Source organism: Monodelphis domestica, chromosome 4, assembly GCF_027887165.1.
Source record: "Monodelphis domestica isolate mMonDom1 chromosome 4, mMonDom1.pri, whole genome shotgun sequence".
Taxonomy (NCBI): Eukaryota; Metazoa; Chordata; class Mammalia; order Didelphimorphia; family Didelphidae; genus Monodelphis; species Monodelphis domestica.
The window spans coordinates 443,821,198-443,834,419 of record NC_077230.1 but is presented as its reverse complement, the minus strand read 5'-3'; the positions used below and the strand labels follow the sequence as shown (position 1 = coordinate 443,834,419).

Below are 13,222 nucleotides of genomic sequence, written 5' to 3'. Positions count from 1 at the left end.
AAGAGCTGTTGGAGGCAGAATGCAAATGGAGCCTATGATGTTTCACTTGTTTAGTTGGTTTTGTAGGATAATTCACGTATAAAAATGAACAATATGAAAATATGTTTTGCTTGACAATACTCATAACCCAGGTGAATTTGCTTGTCAGCCCCCGGAGTGGGGAGGGAAAGGAGGAAGGGAGACAGTTTGAATCATATCGCTTCAGAAAACTTATATGGAAATTTGGTATTATGTATAATTGTTAAAAATAATAGAAGGGTGGGGGCAGCTGGGTGGCTCAGTGGATGGAGAGCCAGGCCTAGAGACAGGAGGTCCTGGGTTCAAATCTGGCCTCAGACACTTCCCAGCTGTGTGACCCTGGGCAAGTCACTTCACCACTCTTCTGCCTTGGAACAAATACACAGTATTGATTTGAAGATGGATGGTAAGGGGTTAAAAAATAATAGAAAACCCTCCAACAAAGCCCTTTATCACTACCACCCTATTTCCCCAGACTCTTAAACCTTATATAACCCTGCCCTCCCCCTCATCCTCTTTGATTCCGTAACACTAGCCTCTTTGCTATGTTCTAACAAGACTGTATCCCAGATGAGGCATTTTCATGGCTTATCCCTCATGCCTAGAATGCTCTCCCTCTTTATCTTTCCCTGCTGCTGTAAGAAGCCTTTCCTCATCCCTCTTAATTCTCTTATCTTCCCTTTGATGACTGTCTTCAATTTATATTGTATAGAGATTGTACATGATTGTTTGCATATTGTTTTCCCCCTTAGACTGTGAGATCCTTGATATCAGGGACCCTCTTTTACCTTAATATCCCCAACTTTTAGCAGAGCCCTTGGAACTGGGGGGGGGCAGCTAAGTGGTATAGTGGATAGAGTGCCAAGCCTGTGGTCAGCAAGAACTTATCTGAGTTCAAATATGGCCTCAGACACTTCCTAGCTGGGTCACTCACTTAATCCTGTTTGCCTCAGTTTTCTCACCTGTCAAATAATCTAGAGAAAGAAAGGGCAAACCAACTCCAGTATCTTTGCCAAGAAAACCCCATGAAGAAAAACAACAAGCAGTAAGCCCTTGATATTTATTGACCAAATGCCTGAATGAACCTGGATATCACTTAACTTTCCTGGGCCTCAATTTTCTCGTGTGCAAAATGGGCATCTACCTTACAGGATTTTGTGATCAAATGAGTTTACATTTGTAAAATAGTTTGCAAATGTCAGTGTTATATAAATACTAGATATTATTTATTAGTCTTTAGAATTCCCAACACAACACAAGAAGGACTTGCCCACAAATTGTAAGGGTTCAAGAAATGCCTAAGGGTGGGGGGTTGCCACTTCTACCTTTAATTCCCATGTGGTTCTGTGATTAGATTTGTCTCAGTGTTTGTTCTTTCCTTTTAGGTGAAGGGAGAGTGAGAGGCATGCTACACCTAAACATGCACTTAGTAGATCCATGTTATGCCAGTGTGTGCCAAGTCGGAGCTCATCTCCCCAGGGACCAAGATGGGATTGGACACAACATGCTTATTCCTGCTTTAACTTTAATAAACATCTCTGTGAAAGTTAAAAGAAAGGAAATATCCTATTTGTCTTTGTTGCCTTGTCTAGGTGAGAACACATTTTGATTGAATCAGGCCATCGAATTGGGCATAAATAGAACCTAGAGGTCTTCTGGAATGAATCAAAGACAACGTGTGGCTTGATAAATGGAAGAAGTTATCTTTCAGACCCTGGATTGGCTTTGCCAGTCTGGAGCCCTGCTGGGGTACTGGGACCATCAGAAGAAAGACCCAAGAGCATCGACTCTCTACTTAGAGGGCCTGTTTCCCTCCAGGCTATACCCCTACTGGAAGCATTCCTGTGCCATGACCACATGGGGCCTTTATGATGAAGGGGCCGTCAGGCACATAACAGCTCAGCCTACGAATGGTCTGGACTGGGGGCTCAGAGCTACGATGGCATATATGGGTATGTCACGGCTATTGTCCAGGGAACGAAGTCTCAGAGGGCCCAGACGAGGGCGCCATTATGTAAGCAGGGAGCACTGGTTCTTTCACTTCAACTTTCCAAGGATGTTTCTCGGCCCCGCCCTCTGGGTCACATGGAAGATCCAAACCGCGCCCCGTCATTCTTTCCGTAAAATGGGGTTGGACCGTAATGGAGGGCCCTGTCACATGGCGTACTCTTTTTTGGCGGAAGGATACAGAAGGATGGGAGAAAAAAATTCTCGTGGAAGGCGGCAGTTGATCGAGTCCCAAAGAAGGGGAAGGATAAAGCAATATACGCATGCGCTCTGGGGGGAGCCGGCAGGAAAAGGGCAAGAGGTCTGGAGCCGAGGGCGGGAAGAAGACTAAACGCATGCGCTTTGGATCTTCCCGGCGCGTCCTGCCTTCGACGAGATTGTGCGCGTGCGTAGCGCTGTGCAGCGCGCAAGGATCTTGGCGTAGCTCCGCCTCTCGCAAGTCCGCGCTCGCGCCGAGCTCTCGCGAGAGCCTCTTCCCTCGGTCGGTGCGTCTGTCGCCGCCTGGCCGCGCGGGTTCCTGTGTGAGCAGAGAGCGGACGGACGGAGGAACGACTGAGTGACGGAGCGAGCCCCCCCGAGGCCCCAGCGACGCGGGCCCCGCCGCCGCCGCTCTCGGCCCCGGCGCGCCACGAGGCCTTCGAGCCCCGGGAGGACGACGACGACGAGCCGCTGCCGCCGCCGCTCCTGCTGCCGCCACCCGCCCCGGGAGCCCCGGGAGCCCAGCCTGGCCGAGGGGGCCGCCGCCGCCGCCGCGCGGCCGGTGAGTGCTTGCGGGCCGGGCGAGGCCGGCGGGGACCCCGCTGCCTACCCACAAGCCTTTGCGCCCTCCGGTACACCCCCCCTACCCACAACTCTCCGCGCCCGCCGAGACCCCCCCCGCTACCCATAATTCCCCGCGCTCACCGGTACCCCCATCCCCCGCTTACCCACAATGCTTTGCGACCGTCGGGAGACAACCTCCCCCCTCCCGTTACCCTTAACTCCCCACGCCCTTTGGGACCCTCCTCCTTTACCCACAACGCTTTGCGCCTGTCGGGACGCTTCCCCCCAAAACCCAAACTCCTTGCTGAGACCTCCATTACCTACCAATCTCATCTCCCCTCCCCCTCCCCTCCAATTTCTGCATTCGGCTCCCTTTCATTCCTCACTCTTTGTGATTGTCTTGACCCCTAGGTTATCCATAACTCCCAGGGGCCTGAGTATCCCCCCAACACTTCTGCAGGAGCTGAACTGGGAGTGGGGGGGGCAACACTACCCATAGCCCTTTGTGGCAGCCTGTGCCCTCCTTTTACCCCAACTGCTGCTGCTGTTGCCACCGCTGCCTGCTGTGCCCCTCCCCCTCCCCTAGGGTTCTCTGCCCTCTAGGCAGTGCTCCTAGTGCCACTGCCACTCTAGGCTGTGAGAAGTTGTTGGGGGGGGGAGGGTGACCTCTTTGTCCCATGAGGATTCATTTTCCCCTTTCTGGGGCTTGGGCCCTCCAGCCTGTGACGGGCTTCTTTTCTGCCCTGCAGACCCGGCATCATGACGCAGTTCCTGCCCCCCAATCTCTTGGCCCTCTTCGCACCCCGAGACCCAATCCCCTACCTTCCACCCTTGGAGAAGCTGCCCCATGAGAAGCACCACAACCAACCCTACTGTGGCATCGCCCCCTACATCCGGGAGTTTGAGGTGAGGAGACACTGCAGGTCTGCCGCCGCAACCCCCCCCCCCCCCCCCCCAATAGGACCAGAACTCACCAGCTGACTTGCTTGTCTGCCTGCTGGGGCAAAAAGGATCCAGCATAGTGATCACAAAGGAGTTAAAGAAAGAGGAGCTGCTTGATCCTGGGCTGCCCTCTGGTTCTTTCTTTAGGAATGAGGCCAAAATTCGTTGGAAAAAGAAACCAAATTAGTTACTGAGGTGGCAGTGCTGAGCATTTCTAGAGTGAGACCACTTGGTCACCCATGAAGCATGCATCCCAGCTGACCTGGTCCAGCTCTGCCACTCTTGGTGGCCACATAATTTTTATAGATTCTTCCTTTGGAAAGTGAGGACTTTGACTGAACTTGATTTAATTCTGGAATTTAAATTGTGTGATTTCTGTGGCTATCCCCCTCCACACACACACATTGCTGGTAGTATTTGAAAGATATGAGGGAGGAACTCGAGTTCATGCTAGAGTTTTGTAGGATTGGCAAAGGGCAGAAATGGAGTGTCAGCCATGTGCCAAGCAGGTTGGCCTCTTCCTAACTGGCTAGTAAACAGAGAAAAGGAAGAAGTGATCCCTAGTTTGTTTGCTTTTATTGGCAGACCAGTCAGCCTATCTTCTTTGGTCATAGCATTGTTAGAATTGCAGTTTTGAAGAGAGACATAGGTATAGTTCACTCATTCTAGTAAAGACCTAGGTGAGAGTGTCTTCTGTTATTCTCTTGGAAAAAGACTGAGATGCTGTGTAGAGCATTCCCCAAAGGGTAGTCTTGAGTGCTTCTGTTTGATCTTGGAAGGAGATCTCAAGTTGGGGGCTCCAATCTTTCCCAGTGACTTGGATGAAGTCATAGATACATTGCTAACCAGGTTAGCATAACTAATATATTGGAAGACAGGATCCAAAAAATCTTGATGAGTTTGGATATTGGGTTGACCAAAGTAAGATAGGAATGAGGATCAGATATCTTGAATTTGTTTTGAACAAATCGGCTTCAAAGCACAAAATGTGAGGGAGGTGTGACTGGGCAGCACTTCCTGGAAAGAAGTGGGCATGCTATCAGTATAGGAGAATAAGCACTGACTTGGTAGCCAAGAAACTCATTGAAGCCTTAGACTGTACAGAGGCCCAAGACCAGTTACTGAGGCCAGTGAGCCAAGTGAGTCTCTGCTCTGGTCAGGCCAGTCTGGGCAGACAGGATCACTTTCTTCAGGTATGTGAAGGACTTACTCATGGTGTTCAGAGATCAGAGCCAGGAGCCCTGGAGAAAAATGGGAACAAGGCCTCTAGAGGCTTGATAAAAGGAAGAACTTGCTGTTCAGTTTCCCCAAAGTCGAGAAGTGAATCCCTCTTTCATTGAGGCCTTCAGACAGGTTGTATGACCACTTGGGATGGATATTGTCATGGGCATCCTTATTTTGATACGTTTGGATAGTCCCTGAGATCTCTTTCTAATTGTCACTAGAATTTATGATGCACATAAAGGTTTGCAAAGTGCCTTACAAAAACATATTCGTAGATTGTCACAACCCCACGGGGGTGAGGGCGGTGAGGGAGGTAGATGGTCTTACTGTCCTTATTTGATAGATGAAGAAATTGAGGTGGATAGAAGTAAAGTGACTTGCCCAGGGTCATATAATTGTCTGATGCCAGATTTTAATTTGGGTCTTACTGATTCTAGGTCTAGCACTCCCCACTATGTTGTTTTCTGATTGAAAGTAGAATAGCAGATGGTACAATGTCAGGACTTGCAGGGTCCTTGGACTGCTAGTCCAATGCGCTTGCTTTGTGTCCAATTGAGCGAACTGCAGGATGAGAGAAGGAAAGGGATTTGGTCAAGGCCAGGCAGGTGGTTAGACAGTTGAGAGATGCTAAGCCACTCTATAGAAATTCAGGGAAGGGTGTTTGAGGATGGAGAATTTTGAGGGAGTGATAAAAAAGTTAAGTTTCTTAGTGAATCTTTTTGGCGTCTCAGTTTAGTCTTGCTTCCTCTGAACCTCTCTTTTTGTTTTTAGGACCCTCGTGATGCCCCTCCTCCAACCCGAGCAGAGACCAGAGAGGAGCGGATGGAAAGAAAGGTATATGACTCTTTGGGCTTGGTGGGTGGCAGGAAGAGGAGAGGAAGGAAGGATGGCTATGCAGGTTCTTCCTCTTGGAATTTTGGACTTCAGAGAAAGACGGAATCTGTTTTTGAGTGGGGCAGAGGAGGCTTCTGGGCCAAGCTTTGAGCTGGGTTGAACAAGGCCTTAGAGGGAGAGTGTCTGTGTTCAGGGGCCAGTGAAGGAACCAGAGAAGTTTGAGAGAATGAAGTGAGCAAGGGACTGGGGGCTGGTAGGAGGTTTGGTAGGGGATCAAGGGCATGGTGCAGCCTAGTCTGGGAAAGCGGCTGAGAAGGAAGAGCCGATGATGTGGAGGTCAGGCTCTTCTCCATGTCTGTTCTTCTTTCCCTTCCCACAGAGGCGGGAAAAGATAGAGCGGCGACAGCAAGAAGTGGAGACAGAGCTGAAAATGTGTACGTCTCGCAAGGATTCCTCCCTGGCAGCCCTGGTGCTCAGCCCCTCAGGATTTTGTCCTTGCCCTTGCCCCTACTCTCCCAGGCATATCCTGCAGGATTCCAGCTGGGCCAGAGGGCTTGCTCTGTTCTCAGCTCTTGCCCCAGCCCACTCATGCCCTGTCATGTGCCCCTCTGCCCTTCTCTACTTGGACTCTTAATTCTCTGCTTCTTCCCTCACAGGGGATCCACACAATGACCCCAATGCTCAGGGTGATGCTTTCAAAACTCTCTTTGTGGCCCGAGTGGTGAGCACTGACCCCTTGTACTTGTTGGGGGCAGGGGGGAGCAGTGGAGAGCCCCGGTGGGGGGGGGGGCATCAGGACTGGCTCTGGGGCCTTGGGCAGCTCTTTGCCCCAGTATATGCTTGCGATGAGTCGCTGGCGGCTCGGCGCACCTTACACTCTGAGCCTCGACCTAACTCTCTGTCTCTTGTAGAACTATGACACGACAGAATCAAAGCTACGGAGAGAGTTTGAGGTGTACGGACCCATCAAGAGGGTGAGCAGCCCGGGAGCAGGGCTGGGCTTGTTCCAGGGGCCCCTCACCACCTCCCGGGGTGCTGACATTTGTGTCCACACTGCAGATTCACATGGTCTACAGCAAGCGGTCTGGGAAGCCTCGAGGCTATGCCTTCATCGAGTACGAGCACGAGCGGGACATGCACTGTGAGTGTCTCCCTCCTTGTCTCTTCCCTCCCGTCCCTGCCCTCCGTCCCCCCTCACTTCCTCACATCAACACTCATTCCTTATTTTGCCTCTGTCTCTTATATATCTTTTTTTATATATATATTTAAAAAACCAAAACTCCCCTCAACGTGTGTGTATGTGCGCCCGGGGGGCCGGGAGAGGTAAGTGCCACACGTTGACTCTGAGGGGGATGGAGGTAGCCTGGTGGCGGGGCTGGCCGAAGGCCGAGGGGAGGGGAGGGAAGGGGGCTCGAGTGGCTGTGGGAGCCGGAGTGGCTCGGGGGGCCGGGCTCGGATCCCTGGCCTGCTGTGCCCGCTCCGCTCCGCCTTGCCTTGCCTTGTCTCCCCGCGACCTTGTCGGGGAGCCCTCAGCCACCTCCCCCCCCCTTCCTCTCCCTCCTTCCCACCCCCTCCCCTGACCCCCGGCAGGGCCACCTTGGGTGGGTGGGGGCCATGCCCGATGGCCGTGTCTGTGGTTTTTGTCTGTGTCTCCTCGATTTCGGCCTGACGTGGTTGCAAAGCCCCCCCGAGGGAGATTTGTCCTGTGCTAAGTGACAGCTGGGTGGGGGTGGCGGTGAGGGGGGTGTGGCGTGTGGAGGGGCCGGCGTATTAATTGTATGTTCTTATTATTGTCACTGCAGCCACCACGCAGCTGGCTTGCAGCTGATGCTAACGCTCCCCTTACAACATCTCATTTTATGGTTGGTATAAGGGTTTGTATCATGGGTAAGATCACTCGCCACAGCACACCAGCCTAGCTTAGCCAGGCAGCTTAGGAGCAGAAAGGCCCCCCTCCCTGAACCCCTCCTCTGACCCCATTCCCCAGCCCCCCCCAACTCCTGGCCCCACTCCCCCCTCCCCCCGGCCTCCAGTTGCCCAATTGCTGGGCAGGGGCAGAGGAGGCTGGAGGAGGGGGGGGGGCGGGGAAAAGGCAGACTTCCCATGGAAGGGCCTTGGGGGAAGGGCCTTCTCACCCTTCCCCTCCCTCTTTCGTCCTCTCCAGCCTCCTGCCCTGCCTCTCTGGAGGTCAGGAGGCAGGGTGAGCCAAGGCAGCATTTCCAAGCATCTCTCCTGCTCGGGGCTGGGCCCGAGTCCACCCCGCAGGGTCTAGAGATGCTGTTTTCAGGGGTGGTGGGAATGGCTGTCTGGGAGCAAGGCAGGCTACTGCCCCCTCCCTGCCCAGGAAGAAGAGAGGTCATGGGTCTAGGAAGCTTCTTGGGGGTACAGGTGGCCCCGCTCCATCCCGGGCCCAGGGCCTTGGGGCCTAGCATTCTGTCCCTGCACGGAATTGGGGGGAGGCCAACAAGTTAGTTGTGTTGTGACCTTCAGTTCAATCCTGTCCCCTTGTGGAAACAGACAGACAGACAGAGAGAGAGAGGTGCTGAGTTCATGGCATAGACACACACCACACTTTCTTTTCGCTGTCTCCCCTGGTCTGGGCTTTTTGGGGTTCTTGTGCGCTGAGCTAGCTGTGGGTCCTTGGGGCTTTGAGGAGAGGGTGTCCTGAATTCCTCCAGCCTCCCTAGCTGGGAGCCAGGGGCCGAGGGCCCTTTTCTTCCCCCCAGAGCCATGTTAACCACTCTCTGGGTCCCTCCCTACCCCTCCTAGCATCCTGGTTGGGGGGCACAAGTGTCGTGTGTAGGAGATAGGGTGCCTGGTTTGGTTGTGACTTTGGGGGCACAGATGGGCCTCTGCAGATTTTTGAGGCCCCGTCTCCGGGCCTTTTGCTCTGGATGACTGAAGTTCTCCCCCGCTCCCCTCAACTCTTCCTCTTGCAAGTCCCCCCCCGGGGCCATCCCTCCCTCCCCCTGTCTCCAGGCGGTGAGGCATGTCTGGGTCCCATAGCCGGGGCTGCTTCTCTGTCCCCCTCCCGTAGTGTAGCTGCCCTGGTGGGTGGGGGGTGGCAAGGGGGGACCATGCGCGCGCTAAGGGTGCAGGTAAGCATGGGGGCTCCAGGTAAGCTGCCCTGTGTCCCCCCCCCGGGAAGCCTCCTCCTCGCCAGGCCCCTCAGGAGGACCGAGCCCCCCCCATCCCGCTCGGTTTGGTCGGACGCTCGCAGAGCCGGCATTGGTAAATTGCACCTTTTCTCTTCCTCTGTTATTTTTGGGGGGTGGGGGTGGGGGTGGGGTAGGGAAGCTAGTGGGGGGGGGGTGGCTGGTCAGGGAGGGACCAGAATGGGGCGCCCAAGAGCCGCCCTGCCCCTCGCCCCTCGTGGCAGCAGATGCCCATTCGGAGGGGAGAGATGAGGTCTGAAAGCCGGAAGCCTGGTTCCATGCTGGGGGTGGGAGTGTTGAGAGGCTTGAGGGCCACCAGGTAAGGCAGGGCGGAATATCGCATCCAGCGCACGTCTCCCACCCGCCTGGGAGGGGCCCCGAGCAGGCCCCCCAGTGCCCGAAGTCCCTAGCTCCCCCCAGCTGCCTTTCCACGCTCTGGATCTCCTCCCCTCCCTCTTCTCACTGTTGGCTCTGGTCTCTGTTCCCTCCTGACAGACTGATGGCTGTAACTAGGGGCAAAGGAGGGGCGGTGCTGAGCTGGGCATCTGGCCCCTGCTGACTGCTTCAGGTTGCATGTCAGGGACCCGTCTGGGTCTGAGGCCGGCCTGGGCCAGACCCCCGGCCCCCGGCCCCCTCCCCTGAAGAGACCAGCATTCACTTAACCGTTTTCTTTTGCAGCAGCGTTTGTTGGCGGGGCTGGGTTGGGAGGGGGCTGCTCCGTCGTGGGGAGAGGGCAAGGGAGGGGTATCCTTGCCCCTACCTTGGGGGGATCGGGGGTGGTTGAGAGGAAGGGGGATCTGATGGAGCAGGCCCTTCCACCCCCAGGGATTGGGGGCCGGGTGGGTGAAGATGTCTGGCTGTTAAAACTGCCTGGCTGGCTGGTAGGCAAGTGTGTGTGTGTGTGTGTGTGTGGGTGCGTGCGTGCGTGTGTGGGAGCGCGCCCTGGTTGGGGAGGGAATGAGGGATGCCAGGGTTTCCGGCCTGGTTCTGAAAGGAGGCTCCCCCCGGGGACTCGTCTCTGCCCCCTCCTCTGTTGCAGCGGCTTACAAGCATGCAGACGGCAAGAAGATTGATGGCAGGCGGGTGCTGGTGGATGTAGAGAGAGGCCGCACGGTGAAGGGCTGGAGGCCCCGCAGACTTGGTGAGAGGGTGGGCTTGGAGGCAGGGGCTCTGGGTTGGTCCAGGACCCTGTGACTGTCCCCCGAGGTACCGGGTCTGCCCTCTGCATGGCTCTCATCTGTCTCCTCAGGGGGTGGCCTTGGGGGCACCAGGCGAGGCGGGGCCGATGTCAACATCCGGCACTCAGGCAGAGACGACACTTCGCGCTACGATGAGAGGTGAGGGCCTGGGGGGGTGGAGCGCCCTGGGCGCCGCCATGGTCACTGCGGTCTGGGCTTCAGCTCAGGATCGGCACCCGTTCCTAGGATCGTTTTTCTTTTCCTCTCTTGGCCTTGTCCTCCAAGGGACCGGGACAGGGAACGTGAGCGGGAGCGCCGAGAGCGGAGCCGCGAGCGGGACAAGGAGAGGGACCGGCGGCGTTCCAGGTCCCGGGACCGCCGGCGGCGCTCCAGAAGCAGGGAGAAGGAGGAGCGGAGACGCTCCCGGGAGAGAAGTAAGGACAAAGAGCGTGAGCGGAAGCGGCGGAGCAGCCGGAGCCGAGAGAGGGCCCGGCGAGAGCGCGAGCGCAAGGAGGAGCCTCGGGGTGGGGAGGGCCCTGAGCCCCCAGAGGCAGGTGACGCTCCTCCTGATGATGGGCCCCTGGGGGAGCCCGGCCCTGATGGACCAGACATCCCCGAAGAGAAGGGCCGGGACCGGGACCGGGACCGACGCCGCAGCCACCGTGGTGAGAGGGAGAGGCGGCGGGACCGGGATAGAGATCGCGAGCACAAAAGAGGCGACCGGGGTGAAAGGCGGGATGAAGCCCCCCGTGGTGGGGGTGGCGGCGGCGGCGGCGGCGGTGGCGGCCAGGACAACGGGCTTGAAGGGCTTGGGGCTGATGGGCGGGACCTCTATTTGGAGGCCGACGCTGGCGATGGCTATCTGGCTCCTGAGAATGGCTACCTGATGGAGCCAGCGCCAGAGTGAGCAAACAAGAATGACCCCCCTCCCCCCCAAAAAAAGAAAAGAAAAAAAAGACCACCAGCCCTTTTTCTCCCAATCACGTGAATGTGTCCCTGCCCCTGCTTCCCCTACGGCCCTCTCTGTCCAGACCCTTCTGATTATTCAATAAAATGGATTTCCTGCGGAGGTTGCGTGGGTACTGTTTGGAGGAGCTCTTCCCCCATTGACTGCTGGGGGGGGAGCCCGGACTTCAAATGCAAGGCCTCCGCTTGGAGTCTTCGTGGAGGGCCTCGGTCCAGCTGTCACATCTCTGCTTGTCCGGGTTGGTAAAGTAGGAGGGATTAGGCCAGGCGCTGCTCTCAAGGTTCCCGCTCTGACCTAGTGAGTGGTGCTCTCCGGGGACGCTGGGGGCTTAGCTTCTCCAAAACCATTCATGTGAAAAGGGTCTTCCAAAAGGGGAGGGGAGGGAGACGGAGTTGTTGCAGACATCGGTCTTTGTCGAAAGGGCTCCTTACCGGTCATTCGGAAAAGGAAGCGATTACCAAGGGCCCAAAGCTTCCCTCCGACCGAGCAGGGTGGCCACACTGGCTTGCTTTAGTTGGGTTTGTGTTTGTTTTTTGTTTTTTTTTTTTTTAAATAAAGGGACAAGTCAGGAATGCTATCAGTGTAGCCTAGGTGTTACTTAGGTAGGAAAACGAGCCGTGTCTCCTGGGCGAAAGTCCTTGTGGACGAGGTGGGTTAGATGATGGTAGGATTCATTCGGTTCAGATTTGGTCTTGTGGCAGACCTCAGTAGTAAAAAAGCCACTAAGAGTTTGATGTCAACATGGAAGGTCTCCAGTGCGATGCCTCCAGGGAACTGTACGTGGCCCTGTGCTGTTTCATATTTTTTTAAATAAAATTGTATTGATATGTTTTGTTTTTACGTTGCCTAAATTTCTCCTTGTATCCCTACCACCCCCCTCCCTTGAGAGCCATCTCCTGCAGCAGGGAGCCAGAGAAATCTGAAAATGCAGAGATGTTCCACCCCTCGGGCCAGAGGGGGCCTCTTGCTCTCTGCAACATGGAAGCTCAGCTCAGCGTTTTTCTCGGGGTCTGGGACAGACATAGAAAGCTGCCTTATCCAACTCACAAATGGCCCTGAGCCGGAAGGGATGGCTGGCTTACACTGCATTGGGCTTGTGATAGCTGAGGGATCCAGGGTTGTTCCAGGATTCGGGAGTGAGGGAGGGGAATCTGGTGTCATGTGCTTGGCTAGGGAGCCCAGGTGAGCCGGGAAAGGCCTTAAGATGCTCCATAGAGGAGCTGGCTGTGATGAGGCAGCTTTCGCCCTGCAGAAGGAAGGACTGCCCCGGGTGGCAGGGATTAGCCTGGTCTCTCTTGGCCCCTAGGGCGGCGCATCCAGGAGTACCAGGGAGAAGGTCATGTTTATGTCAGTTGTGGGGAAGTGGGCTGACCTGGACTCGAGGGGGGTCTCTGAGACCCCCACGGGCCTGTTGGAGGTCCGTGTGTTGGGGTTGGGGCAGGATGTGGCATCCCTTTGCAAGGCCTGGATGACGCGCACTTGTGCTGATTAGGAGCTTGGAAAGTTCAGAGCTGGAGCAGGCGGCACCTAACCCCACCTTTTTAGAGCTGGCTTCACAGGGGATTCTTTCTCAGGTGTGGAGTTAGGTTCTTGAGGTTCCTTATCTCTCCTGTTGCCCAAATTCAGAATTTGGCCTCTTCTGGAGGCCTGTGGGAGCAGGGAATCATGGTCTTGTCTCCCAGTTCTATTATGGAGTGACAGACATAACCAATCTAATCTCCCCTTCGGATTGTTGGAGATGGCATGGCTGTCGGCTCCTCCTTGCTGCCCGTTTCCTTTGACTGACTGCACTTCCTGTATTAGGACCCCCCTGGCTCTGTTCCTAGAGGTTTTCCAGGTCATGGGACATCCTTGTTCTTGGACACTCGATGTAGTTGAAGAGCTCACTAACTCTTTACTACAGTCTGCTGCTGTTGGGATTTTTTTTAAGCACCCACCTTTCTTCTGTGTGCTGGTTCCAAGGCAGAAGAGCCCTAAGGGCTAGGCCATGAGGATTAAGTGACTTGCCCAGGGTCACACACCTGGGAAGGGTCTGAGGCCACATTTGAACCCAGGACCCCTTGTCTAGGTCGGGATCACAATCCACTGAGCAGTTTTATGGTTCCAGTCCTATCTGCCTCTGGCTAGGAAGTAGA

General features: G+C 55.3%; 1 protein-coding gene across 3 annotated transcripts; it reads left to right on the top strand.

Annotated features, from left to right (window-relative positions):
• The first annotated feature begins 2,649 nt into the window (after positions 1-2,649).
• On the top strand, positions 2,650-11,927 carry SNRNP70 (small nuclear ribonucleoprotein U1 subunit 70). 3 transcript variants are annotated; one of them, XM_056796766.1, is made up of 10 exons: positions 2,650-2,785; positions 3,537-3,693; positions 5,725-5,787; positions 6,167-6,221; positions 6,444-6,508; positions 6,699-6,761; positions 6,847-6,928; positions 9,982-10,083; positions 10,192-10,279; positions 10,406-11,927. In XM_056796766.1, the coding sequence occupies exons 2-10, from the start codon at positions 3,547-3,549 to the stop codon at positions 11,025-11,027; spliced, it is 1,287 nt and encodes a 428-aa protein (XP_056652744.1). In that variant the 5' UTR covers positions 2,650-2,785; positions 3,537-3,546; the 3' UTR covers positions 11,028-11,927. The 3 variants fall into 3 exon arrangements, with proteins under 3 accessions (XP_056652744.1, XP_056652743.1, XP_056652745.1); XM_056796765.1 differs by having other exon boundaries at positions 10,192-10,280; positions 10,392-11,927; XM_056796767.1 differs by lacking the exons at positions 2,650-2,785; positions 3,537-3,693; positions 5,725-5,787; ... (2 more) ...; positions 6,699-6,761; positions 6,847-6,928 and adding an exon at positions 7,627-9,018 and having other exon boundaries at positions 10,192-10,280; positions 10,392-11,927.
• Positions 11,928-13,222: the final 1,295 nt, after the last annotated feature.